The sequence below is a fragment of the Lepisma saccharinum genome, chromosome 25 (genome assembly GCF_977018435.1).
Source record: "Lepisma saccharinum chromosome 25, izLepSacc3.1, whole genome shotgun sequence".
Taxonomy (NCBI): Eukaryota; Metazoa; Arthropoda; class Insecta; order Zygentoma; family Lepismatidae; genus Lepisma; species Lepisma saccharinum.
This window is the reverse complement of record NC_139253.1, coordinates 53,997,740-54,010,833: the sequence shown is the minus strand read 5'-3', so window position 1 is coordinate 54,010,833 and position 13,094 is coordinate 53,997,740. Positions and strand designations below refer to the sequence as shown.

General features: G+C 39.1%; 1 protein-coding gene across 2 annotated transcripts in view; it reads left to right on the top strand.

Moving 5' to 3' along the window:
* Positions 1-13,094, top strand: part of ASPP (Ankyrin-repeat, SH3-domain, and Proline-rich-region containing Protein) — a 343,639-nt gene that overhangs the window by 131,587 nt on the left and 198,958 nt on the right. The window contains exon 1 of one of the 2 annotated variants that reach the window (XM_083111930.1): positions 2,798-3,595. The exons of the other annotated variant lie outside the window; for it this stretch is intronic. Coding sequence (XP_082968056.1) covers positions 3,473-3,595 — 123 coding nt within the window. The 5' untranslated portion in view covers positions 2,798-3,472. Of the gene's footprint in view, positions 1-2,797; positions 3,596-13,094 lie in introns of those variants that run through there. 2 annotated transcript variants of the gene reach the window in all.

The window sequence follows — 13,094 nt, the reverse complement described above, 5'->3', positions numbered from 1 at the left end:
CCAAAATGTCACTTGCAATATTTTACCCCCGAGCCCCTTCATATAAAAGATATTAAATCATGACATATGACTAGGGAACGGAACTTTAGGTACATATATGTTTTTTTTCTGCGATAAGATAGAGACCCTCGTTTTTGCCAACATTCTGGTCATAGCCTTATATGTCAACTCAGCAAATTTTATTTTACATAAAAACACATATTTTCCAGTTTTTCGTATGGAAATACATATTTTGCGAATTTTCATTTTAAATGCATAAAATCGCTCATTGACTTCAGCTACCTCGAAATCATAGAAGGAAAAATGTTTATTCTCCGCACCTCTTTCATATATTATGCCCAGAACTTAAAAAAAAATTGTATCTGTTGTAAATGATCTCCACAAAGAAGACGCATATAGAAGTCTATAGAAATTCTGCAAGAACTGTTGAAGGATCCCTCCCTAAAAGTTGACTTGGCATACATCTCAACAAACCTGTCCATTCTCTCTAATTCCATATGAAAGCTTGAATCGTCCGCAAACACTTTTGTAGCTTCCGTGGGTGAAGTCCGTATAGCAGAAACGAAACTGAAAGAACTCACTGGATCTAACGCACAAGTACTAATGTCTAAATGTACAGACATTTTTGGGGAAAAACAAGGTTTTCAAACTTTGTGCTAAATTGCGCGTATTTTGGAAGGTGAAGTAGAGGAAGAGGAAGTTTTGGAAAACTTCAGCGTTAGTGACAATTCGTGCTTCAAATGTGCTAGAATTGTTTTTGTGACGTGGAGCGATCTTTCTCACAATATAAGATGCTATTTAGAGATAATCGTCACAGATTTACAATGGAGAATTTGGAAATAAAAACTATGGTGATCCACTGCAACTCTCCCAAAAAATAGTTCGCTAAGAGGTAAGCTTATAGAAATTGATTTCAGGTGTTAAAAATGCAAGTAATATTTTGTATTGTTACCAAATGTTTTTTTATTTTTGTCACTTATTTTTCGGTTTTCATCACATATTTTCAACATTTATGACACATAAAAAATAAATATTTCTGAGTTTTTTTAGCACATAAAGTTCCGTTCCCTACATATGACAATGGATGTGATAAAACTTTTATAATTCTATTCGTCTTCAAAGTTGTATCCATGCAGTTTTCTACAGAAGAGCGGAACTCACTTAAACAAGTTCCCCACAATTGGTGTATTATTCTCTTTTTTGTGTGACAAGGTAATAGTTAACTTTGACTACAAACATGGTGTGTTTAGCAAGATAGACTCATCCCACCTGCATTTTGTCCCGCTTGTCAAATAAACAGACGTAAGTAACATGATGTACACTTCAGGTTTAAGTCTGAGGTGCTGGCTGGCTGTATAATATCCGTTCCAAAATCGTTCAGAACTTAACCGTGTATCCTTCCGTGTACCTCCCGTTTCCTGCCAAACAATGCTAATGGATCTATTAAAAGATTCACCAAATCGAGGTATGGCAAACATATATTTCCAGGGACTACACACAGCACAGATATTGAGTTACAAGTGCTCAGAGAGGTTACCTTCACTTTCCCCGCAAAGCAGTATATTTCAGCTACCAATAAGGACATTGTTGGAATGTGTGCTGCACGCTACAGTTTTTACTCAGGTTTTGCGGTCGTTGCTTAATATCCTGTTTTGCATGACCTCATACTTGCACTTTTTACGTAAAATCTGCCATTATATTCTGAGAGTACAACACCCAGGCTCCCTTTAGTGCATATTACTCAGCTCTGAACCTCATCGGAGAGATAATTCGTGCAAATGAGTGAGATTGCCTTTTGACCTCAGAGGCAGATGGGATTACAGCGCTCGCATTCTGCGTGAAGCTGCACGTCCAGTGTTTATTTGGCAACTGGCTTGTTTGATTCCTTTGCTTTTTCTTCCATCTTGTAAACATTATGTAAAATTGCGTTCTGTAATTCTAATATGCTGGCTTTTAATATGGCATCAATCTGCTGCTAGTTCGTTGTATTCCGGGAAAGGCATATTTGTATTTTTCTCATGTCCACTTCGTAAATATCATTCATTTGTTGCCAACCTACGTGGCGTAGTGGTTAGCACGGCGCGCCATAAGTACCGGAATCGACTCCCTGTTTGGACATGCGTGTTGTTTGTGAGTGCCCCTCATCGATTTCATCATGCTATCACTCATCCTCATCTTCACGATAAGCCGGAAGTGGCAGAAAAGCGAATTAAAATAAACCAATCAATCAATCCACACTTCACTGAAATTGCTTTCCAGCTAAATCTGGAAAATTTGCATGTGTTTGCACATATCTAGAAGTTTGTATACAAATATTTGATCGAACTTATAGGATATCGAAGTGTACATGTAACAAAAAATAGGTTGAAATTATTATTAGTATATTTTTTATATGACCCCAATTAATCCCTATCTTTAAATGTATTTCTTGTTGAGATGATTCAGCCTTTAGTGCCTTTCGTGCCCAGTAAAAGAAATTCATGTGTATTTGCGGCTCCCATGTTATCTTCCGATATGTGTTGATGTTGCAACCTATTTCCCAGAGCTGTTCGGAAATGCACAAGGACGCGCGTTCGACTGCTGAAAGAACAAACCGAAGGCCGAGTATCCAGCCCCTTATTAATCGAACGTTTACAAATAGGCCTTCTCTATGATCTAGATTTACTCCCGTGGCCTGCCAGCTGGTGTGCTGAAAGCAGAGCGCCACCCCTTTCAGACTGAGACGGGCTAAAATTAACATGAATTCTTAAGAATGCGTCTTCTTCGCTCTTAGCTGCTTCAGTGTTCCAAGTGCGAGCGTCCAAGTTGGAGGGTCTCTGCATTCCTTGTTCCCCTAGTCAGTGTGGCGGTGTTCACAGTGTGTTTACTGCGTCGTTCTGTTGCTTGTTTAGAGCTGCGTTTATTGCAGGCGTCAGCTGTTTAGTTGGAAGTGCCCTTCGTCAGGTCTTAGCTTCTTTGCGAAATGGATTTAGTTGGAGTGTGATTGCGATCTAATTGACTGTTGACATATATGCAATTTCTAGTGCGATAATATCTTCTGGTTTAGTGCATTTTCAAGGTCTACTACCACTATCCTACACAGCAAGTTAGAAAAATGGTGGTCACTTTTTATAATGTGAAAGTTAGGTTAGTGTGGAAGACATGTAGTGAACTTACCAAAGCCATTATTTCAACAACTAGTTTTCAAAGTCTAAAATAAACTGGTAAATCACGCTATCTACGTTGTACCAAATTGAACTTTCCATAAGTGATGATGTAGAAAGTGTTCGAAGAAATTAATACCAACTCAGTGTATATAAGTTTTTATGGTGCGGAAGTTCTTATTAAAGTCATTAGTTCAACAATTGCTTTTCATAGTCTAGAAGAATAGGTCGAACACACTCTTCGTGATGAACGTTGTACCAAATTTAACTTTCCAAAAGTGAGGATGTGAAAAGTGAAGGCATCGTTAGTACCAAATCAACAACGGAGAATGGAAGAAAGCCAGGATTCAAAGGAGGAAGATAAAGATGAAGAGGAGGAATATGTAACAGTAGTTGTGACAGACAAAGCCATTTCTCTGCAGAGGGCCTTCAAATGGGCCGGATTGAAACAGGTTGGTGAGAATATTGTCTCAAATTTCTCTGCATTACATTTTGAGTTGTATTCCTGACAAAATCCGAATGTATTATGTATTTTTATGGCAGCAATCTTTCATTTGGCATGACTCAGATTTCTTTCGGATTATATATTTTTCAGCAAATTTATATATCCGGGCCTCCTGGGAAATCAATTATTGATTCAGGCCTGTAAATTTAGTAACAAATGAACAGCTACAGACAGTTGTGTGTAAGAAAAACTACAAAATATTAACTTATTTTTTAATGCCGTTTTTCAGTTTTGTGTTAATTCCAGCTTGAGAAAAAATTCCATACTCAATGTAATCAATTAACACAACGGAACACTCGTTTTTTATGTAGTATTCGAATCTGCGATTCTTGTTTTCACACCACGCTGCTCGTTAGACCACAGTGGCCGGTTCTTTCTTGATAGCATTATAACATCTAAATAGTGTTTAAGAAATATTAATTGACTTCAGAAGTACAAACCTGTTTCGTGGAGTAAGATATTCAACCATAGAAAACAGAGACACTGTACATTCGTACACTGATATGACATTTCGAAATAGGCGCCAAACCTTGTGCATTACCATAAATTAATCACACTTTCTTGCGGTAGGCATTAACAGTGTCTGAATCACGAATCGTTGATTGTGCGGAATGTTCCAATGAGTGAGTGACGTTTCTAGCCGGCACTACCAGAAATGTATAATAATTATCGTATATAATATACAGGGTGTTGCATAATACCTGCTACAACGCTTGGGAGGTGATTCGACAAGTAAAAACAAGGAAAAAATGCCATGTGAAAAAATGTCGAAATCGGCACCGTTTTCGAGTGACAGGCGTGCGAAAATCGCCTCACACCATGTTTATGGCACAATAACTCAAGAAGGAAGAAAGATATCAATGTCGGAATAAAATAATACAAACAAAATCGTACGTGGCGAATACAATGGTGCATCAATTGAGGCCCAGTGTAAATTGCGCAAGGGGACTCTCAAAGAAAGTGGAGAATCCCCTGATGGAAAATACAAGAAATTTGCTACTATCTTCTACATAATGTTGAGATCGGAATGTAGCCAGTAAAATATGGCGACGTATGTCCACATGTCTCACTACTTCTGGGACACCATCCCAAATGGAAAAAAATACGGGAAAATCATAAAAAAACGTTTTCAATCCCTTAATGTTGACACACTACTTTGCAGTACGAAAAACGAAAGTTAAACAATGGCCGCATGTCGTCAGGCTGTACATACGTATACTACAAGAGAGCTCCCCAAAGAAAGTGGATAATCCTCGAAGGAATGAAGACGGAGAATGGCGAGAAAACGCACACAATGGCATGTAACATTTCCAGGCACAGCACATCTGGAAGGGATTCCACTGAGAAGCGCACAGCCTCTGCACATGCAGATCGACGGTATGAAGTACAGCGATATCCAGCATCTTCACTCGCACCTTTCCTAAAGGACACTATGCGGTGCTGATAGGGGCTCACAAACACCGGTATACTCAGAGACTTTGTTGAAAATGTCCGCCATTGACTTGAAGACAAAGATGACATCGGCGAAGCACTGATTGTCTGGTACGCGCAAATTCCTCTTTCATGTCAACAATTGTCCCAGCATCGGCACTAACACGAGCAACGAGATCCTCAGCACTTTCCACGGGGGTTTCATACACGAGCCTTTTCATTTCTCCCCACACAAAGAAATCCAGTGGTGTGAGGTCGGGGGAACGAGGTGGCTACTGTAAAGGTCCACCCCTGCCAATCCAACGATCGCCGAAAATACCGTTGAGTAAGGCCCTGGCTCCCCGGTCGAAACGTGCGGGGGCGCCGTCGTGTTGAAACCAGATACGTTGTCTACCTGCCAGTGGCACGTTTTCCAAAAGTTCAGGCAATACGTCATGTAGAAACAACCGATAATTCCCACCACACAAAGTAGAGGGCAAAATGTACGGGCCTATCAAGTGGTCACCTACTACGCCACACCACACATTCACTGCGAACCTATGTTGATGATGGCGCACAATGATTGCATGCGGATTGTCCATATCCCAGACGTGGCTCTTGTGGCTATTGAACATGCCGTCCCTGGTGAATATTGCCTCATCGGTCCACAAAACTCTTGTTGGGAAATCTGGAATGGCAAGAGTTTGTTGCACGTACCATTGGCAGAAATCCAAGCGTAGAGAAAAGTACGTGGGCAGTATGTAGTGCACCTTATGCAATTTTTTATGGGTGCAACCCCTCCTCTTGAAGAACGCGGAACACATTGCTATGGTGGGTTTGTTGAGTACGAGCAATGACACGTGTGCTGGTGTCAGGACGGACTCGTATCGCGTCCAACACGTCCTCTTCAAATTGCACAGTGCACAGTCTTCCACAATCCCACCTACGGGCTAGTAGAGATCCAGTTTCACGCAGTCGAGCATCAAGTCTTTGAAAGAGTGCATGTTCTGGTAACCGCCTATTGGGAAAACGTTCGTGATACGAACGCCGTGCTTCACGGCTGTTTCGGTTTGCCTACCCATAAACGAGATGCATATCAGCAAGTTAGTGGGTAGAATACTCCACCATTGTCCTGTTCGAGAACTGCCCAGCAACAGGGGCACTGTCCCTCCGAGTGACGGATCACAACTACCGTGATTAGCACCCACGTAATGTCACACAGGTGTCCACGCAGTTGTTGCAAACCGAGAAAGAACACGGAAATACGTACTCTACGTACAATATTCCTTGGCGCAATTCATCCATACACACACGCCAGACTAAACTCCACGCTGCGAGACGCAGAACAGACAGGAAAAACAACGGTCGACTACACTCTCTACGTAGTATCCACCAACACTAATACGTAACAGGTGACCTACACTCACAGCGCCTCTAGTGGGGCTTTCTGTATCAATTAGTTGAAATCAATCTGAGCGTAATTTGATGGCATAGCGTCATTTTCGAGTGAATTTCCTATTTCCCGAGTGTGGGACGGTGTCCCAGCAGTAGTGAGACATGTGGACATACGTCGTCATTTTTTACTGCCTACATTCCGATCTCAACATTATGTAGCAGATAGTAGTAAATTTCCTGTATTTTCCATCAGGGGATTCTCCACTTTCTTTGAGAGTCCCCTTGCGCAATTTACACTGGGCCTCAATTGATGCACCATTGTATTCGTCAGGCACGACTTTCTTTGTATTCTTTTAATCCGACATTGATATCTTTCTTCCTTCTTGAGTTATTGTGCTTTACACATAGTGTGAGGCGATTTTCGCACGCCTGTCACTCGAAAACGGTGCCGATTTCGACATTTTTTCACATGGCATTTTTTCCTTGTTTTTACATGTCGAATCACCTCCCAAGCGTTGTAACAGGTATTTTGCAACACCCTGTATATATACCGTATATATATGAAAGGACGCAAGTACGGCTTTGTATTTATAATTGTAGAAACTTCAATGTCGTAATATTATTTTTTAACCTACATATTTTCTTTTATCTTTTTTGCTTTCGTTATTCGTGCTGCATATTTGTGCTAATACCGTGGCTTATGTTCATTTTTATCGCTTATGGTCATATGCTTTAATAACAGTTTCTACAACAAGAATAACAAAACAGTAACTGTTCTATTTCGTTTATTTCAGATCTTGCATATTTCCTATTGTCGTTAGCAAACGTTACATTACCTTCACTTTTCGGTTTTTGTTCCTATTCTATGCTTATATAGTTGTTTGGTTATTTCTATTTGTATTTTTCTAATTCTACGTCGCTGAACATGTTTGATGATTAGATTAAATCCATTCCATTCAAGACGCCCATGTCTTGTCGGAGCTCAAACCTGGGAATTTCAATGGCGATATGATAGTTACAGTAGAACAGCTGTACTGTAGTCTTCTCTAACAGAATTTCACCATAAGTAACATATATTCTGCCTTTATAGTTCTTTGGTAATGTGATATACACTGGAGAAGGTCACGTGTTATTAGAACAGAAGTGTGCAATCCTGTCTAGTCTACCTCAGCATAAAGAGTAGTTATATAAACTTTAAAATACAAAGGAGAGTCAATTGAAAACCTTAATTTGTTTTTGTTTCTTGTAGAAATTCTGTGTGTAGGATTGTAGAAGTTTGCTGCATTTTAGCACAGGCTTATTGCTAATCTACTTTCAAGTTTGAGTTAGTGCCTGTATACCTTTAAGAAGAATAAGTCTTTGGGGTCCACGTGCAGTCACTTATGAGCCCCTGCGAAGTCCTTTCCACCCATCTGCCTGCGAACTGAGGCCACTGTCAAACTTTCTCCTCCATTTGTAAACTTGCTGGTGTGGTGAGCATTCACAGAGATATTGAATTATCATTTGCCAAGAAATGTCTAAGTTTTAGGCTCACGGAGGGCATATAACCACTCCTCTTCACTGGTGCAAGTGTGTATAGGAGGCGCCATCTTTAAAATGACAAAAGTGGTGTTTTGAACCTCACTTTATCAGTGTTGCAGCGACGAGTCTTGTAAATAACAGTTGATACCTCATGTCAATTTGAGCTTCATACAGTGTGTCCTGTAATTTTTGTGGGACTTTTAAGGTGTTCGTTTGACTCGTGGAATATAAAATAGGATAAAAGAATGCAGATTTCTCCTGAATCGTTCTTCGAATTTTGAAGGGAAAGTTAAACGTAATCTTCTCGATCTTAGGAAGTTGAAGTTAGGAAGAGCCATTGATTGTCAGGCAAACAACCACAAGAGTCGCGCCAATATAAAACCACAAGTGAAGAAGATAATCCAAAGTAACGTGACGTATTTATTCCTCAGATTTTGAAATTATTCCATCCTTAAAAAAATATGGGAAGGGGTGAGTAATGAGACAGGTGCATAATCTAGGATAAGGGAGCGCCGATTAGAGAACGAAGTGCGAAAGTTTGCGAACTGATTGCTTGGGGCGATGAAGTTAGGAAACACTTGGAATCAAAAGTTATGGGAGGAAGAGAGAGAGGGTGGGGAGCTCGCGTGGAATCTATCGGGGATCGGCTTATTTTCATCTGAGGATATAAATTACCCCGACTATCGGATTCGCATTCCTCACTACAATCTCCCACTCGCGTAGCCATTCTTCTATTCCCAGCGATGTGTCACACCATTCCATTCTCTTCATTTCCCTTGCTTGTCCTTGTAGGAATAAGTAGCTGATTTTCTTTATGGGGGGAGAGGGGGACATTTTTACGTTCGCTACAACCGGAAAAGACCACACTTTTATCTATAGCGGGGCGGCACCGTAGCTATAAAATATCCTATTTTCCCTCTACTAAAATCCCAACAAATGCTCCACCCAAATGCTTCCCACACGACATCCACCGTATCTAGAAAGTTAGGCGTTTCCTCACATATGATCCCGTGATCTGCCTTTATGGTTTTTCTCTGTAATGGCTGGGGCTCTAAATTTGATGACGTAAAAGTATTTATGATCCATAGGATGACCTTAAAATTATTAAAAAATGACCTAATAATAATTTTCGCTCTTAAAAATGAAAACTTGAGTTTGCAAGAGTTGTTCAGTGGTTTAGACAAAGGGGAAAATCAGTTTTATTCAGTTTTACTTCACATAAAATGACCGCAAGGCTTTTCTCTGCAAGTCACCTACTTTCAGATAGTAGGTCAGCATCTGAAAATACACTGTGCTTATAAATAAATATAGTTGTGTTTATAGTTATAGTTGTTTTAAATATAAGTTGTGTCTCGAGTACATGAGATTATAATTTTTTGTTACGACTAATTTTACGTTAAAACCACAGACAGATTAAACCGATAATAGTAGTCAGCAAGGGAACATCGAAAGTAGGCTTCACCCAAAGTACGGGGTGATCCATTTGAGATGTCAGAAAAGTAAGCCGTTGTGTACAATAGGTTAATAGGTTAATGTACGTACGTATCTCTGAGCAGTTTGTTGTAATATATGCAGAAAGGATGTAAGTTTTGAGTGGATGCAGGTTTACAGACTTCAGCCATGTGGCTGTCCTAGTGTGCATATAACACTCGAAAATTTCACATCCCATACGATAGATACATTGTGCGCTGTTGGGCCGTGACCACTATCTTTATCTACCATGAACGCTAGCGCCAATTAACCGGTATTTTACGTTTTCTGAAACAAAAATGAATTTGCATATTAAATCCATTGCCAAAGATTGCTAAAATATTTTTCAAAACGGCTAAAGAGATAGGTTTGGAAGTTAGCAAAGAGAAAACTAAATATATGCTTACAGGCTGAAACCAAGTGTTAGGTAAAAATCAAAATCTAATTATTACTTAGGAGTAATATTAACAAATGAAAATGATATGAAAGAGGAAATAAAAAGTAGGCTTAATTCAGGAAATGCATGTTACTTTTCTCTTCCTAAACTTTTGTCTTCTCGTTTCATATCTAAGAAACTAAAAGTTAAAATATACAAAACAGTAATTTTGCCTATAGTATTATATGGGTGTGAAACTTGGTCCCTTACATTGGAAGAGGAACACAAATTGAGAGTATTTGAATATAAGATCCTTAGGAAAATATTTGGACCTAAAAGGGATGAGGAGACAGGTAAGTGGTGAAGGTTACATAATTTAGAACTACATAATATGTGTTCATGTCCAGATATTATTAGAATAATTAAATCAAGAAGACTTAGGTGGGCAGTCCATGTGGCACGAATGGGAGAGGAAAGAGGAGTTTACAGGATTCTTGTTGAGAAACCTGATGGTAAGAGACCTGTAGGAAGGCCTAGACGAAGATGGAGGGACAACGTTGAGATGGTTCTAAAGGATATCGGTAGGGATGGAAAAGAGTATATAGATCGTGCTCAGGATAGGGACAGATGGAAGGTCTGTGTTGCTGCAGCCATCAACCTTCGGGTTTAAGAAGGCCAGAGAGTTAGTTAGTTTAGTTAGTTATTGCCAAAGATTTCAGTTAAAAATAATATTGTGCTTTTATCTTGTCGATTATGGCTTACTTGCTAAAGAGACCATGTTAGGAAATTTAAATGCGCAAGTTGTGCTAGCAATTGGATTTAAAATTAACGAATCAGGGAAAGAGCCAAAATAAACTAAAAGATGATGAACAAATGCATTAAAAATGGCAAAAAAAAAAACAACTGAAAGAATGATCTAAAGTAAAAAAGGCGGAAAATGCAATAATAATAATAATAATAATAATAATAATAGTAATGTTTTCTGGCTCTAACTCAAGATAAACAGACTACTAGCAGCTTTAGCATTGTTTTTAAGGCCCTGAAAAAAATTTGATTTTTCATCAAGTTCCGAGCGCTAGTGATGACAATCTCTGAATTTCATTATTACATTATACCCAGTGGAGGCACATAGTGGTTCGGATTCCACTTTAAACAGTAGGTCTAGACCCGATTAGACTTACTGTGCATAAGTGGACTTAAAACACCAACTCAATCAATGAATCATTAATACATTAAAATATCATATATATTGTGCAGATTTGTAAAATAATAAAGAGTGCCAATTGAATGCTTAAAACATGTGTTTCTGTGGAAATGCTAGTGGTTTAGTTCAGTGGGTCAGTCGCACCACAATCACCGGTTGTAACTGAAGGCACCAAATGGCAGCAGAAGGGAACATATGCCCCCATGCCTATGCTTCAAGTGAAAATCATATGCTGAAAACAAAGTTGTTAACGGATGTAATAGGTTTCCAGATTTGTATTTAACTCTCGCTAAGGGAAAATCGGTTCTTTCCCAAATACTAAGCATTATGCCACTGGCTGATCCAGACGTTACAATTGTGAGGAGAGAATTTCAGTCGGTTACCTTACCTCACCGAACATCATTTTATAATATGCACTTGCACTCTTTTGTGTAAACAACATACGTAAACATGAACCGAGTTAGTTTTCATGTTTTCCAAAAATAGGGGTCCAGGGCTGGAATTGTTTATTATTGTTTGTCATTATCATAATTCCTCCCATTCCCACAACGTAACTAAACAATCAGACATGAGCAATAAATTGAATGAGCATAGAAAACAAAAACCTATTTTCTCAAGAGGTCTCGAGTTCAATCCCCCTTTGAGGCGTATTGTACAGTGGTTCGGATTCAAATTTAATCTAGGCCCAGCTCCGATTAGCCTATTGAACATAAAGTTGAAAAAAATATTTTCGTGATAAAAATAGAACATTTCAGTGTTCAAAATATTAGGCGTATAATGGGAAAGGCCTTGTAGTTGGGAGGGCGATGCCCCCTATTGTCCTCTCTGTGGACCCGCGTCTGCACATATCAGTGTGTTACTGTGGTTTTCAGAAATAAGCCACTGTTTATCGTTGATATATTTGTACATTTAAGAATGTGTGCATAGATACAAACTCAGTACATGCGCAAGTTATTACAGTAGACCACATTCTTTACATCTAGAGATTACCATCTAAGGAAAAAGTCACAGAGGAAGAAATATTTGCTTGGAACCGAACTAAACTCTCGTTGCTACCTCAGACAGATAACTGTGTCTGTATACGGCAGTTTGCCAAACAATATTTACCTTAAATTCCAGGTCTCGACTTGACCTTTGGCAGCCGTAAGGGCGATATTTTTCAAATTTTCCTCTTCATGTGATATTCCAAAATATGAAAAATTACATATGCTTAGATTTCCATCTAGAGCATTGACGTGACATTTCTTGTAGTTTGCTTTCGCTGTTATCGATATATTCTCAAAAGTTTCTCGATTACGTAAGTCTATTAAACTATTGATAATATCTAGATCACAGTGAAAGCAAACTACACGAAAATTCACGTCAATGGTCTAGAAGGAATTCTAAGCTGATGTATTTTTTCATATTTTGGAATATCACAGCAGTTTTTCGATTGGAGAGGAATTTAAAAAAATCGCCCTTACGATACGCATATAATGGTTCGGATCCCACTTGAAACTGTGGTGGGCTTAAACAAAACTCAAAGCCATAATTTATTTATTGTTTATTTATATTTAGCGCAGCAAGTCTTGTGATTTAATTCGAATACCGCATATCACGAGGCGAAAGTTTCAGGCTGTAGTTTTTAAAAGAAACTGCATTTGAGAGTGCGTGAGCAGCCTGGGCGTAGGGCACGCACGTTTTAAATTCGCCAGGTAATTAAGAGAACTTTCATTCGTAAATGCTCTCACGCACGCAAAGCCCTCGGAGGGAGCTCTGCTGTTTGTCAAATCCCCTTAAACAACAAAACCCTCGAAAGCATTCTCTTATTTACCAGAGCCAGTAGTTTCTACTCAAGTGAACTTTAGAAAGAGCAAAATGTATTTTTGTTTATGCCACCAACTTTCCAATAAATATGAAAGTGATTAGTGTATCACGTAGATGGCGTCAGGATGAGTTTGGGGGTGCGCATGGGGTGTAATGTTTATATAATCGAAAACCACTACCCCCCACATCTGTATACATATTGACTTAGACTATTGCAGTAACGTTATGCTTACGTGATACTTTTTGCGCCATTTATAACTACAC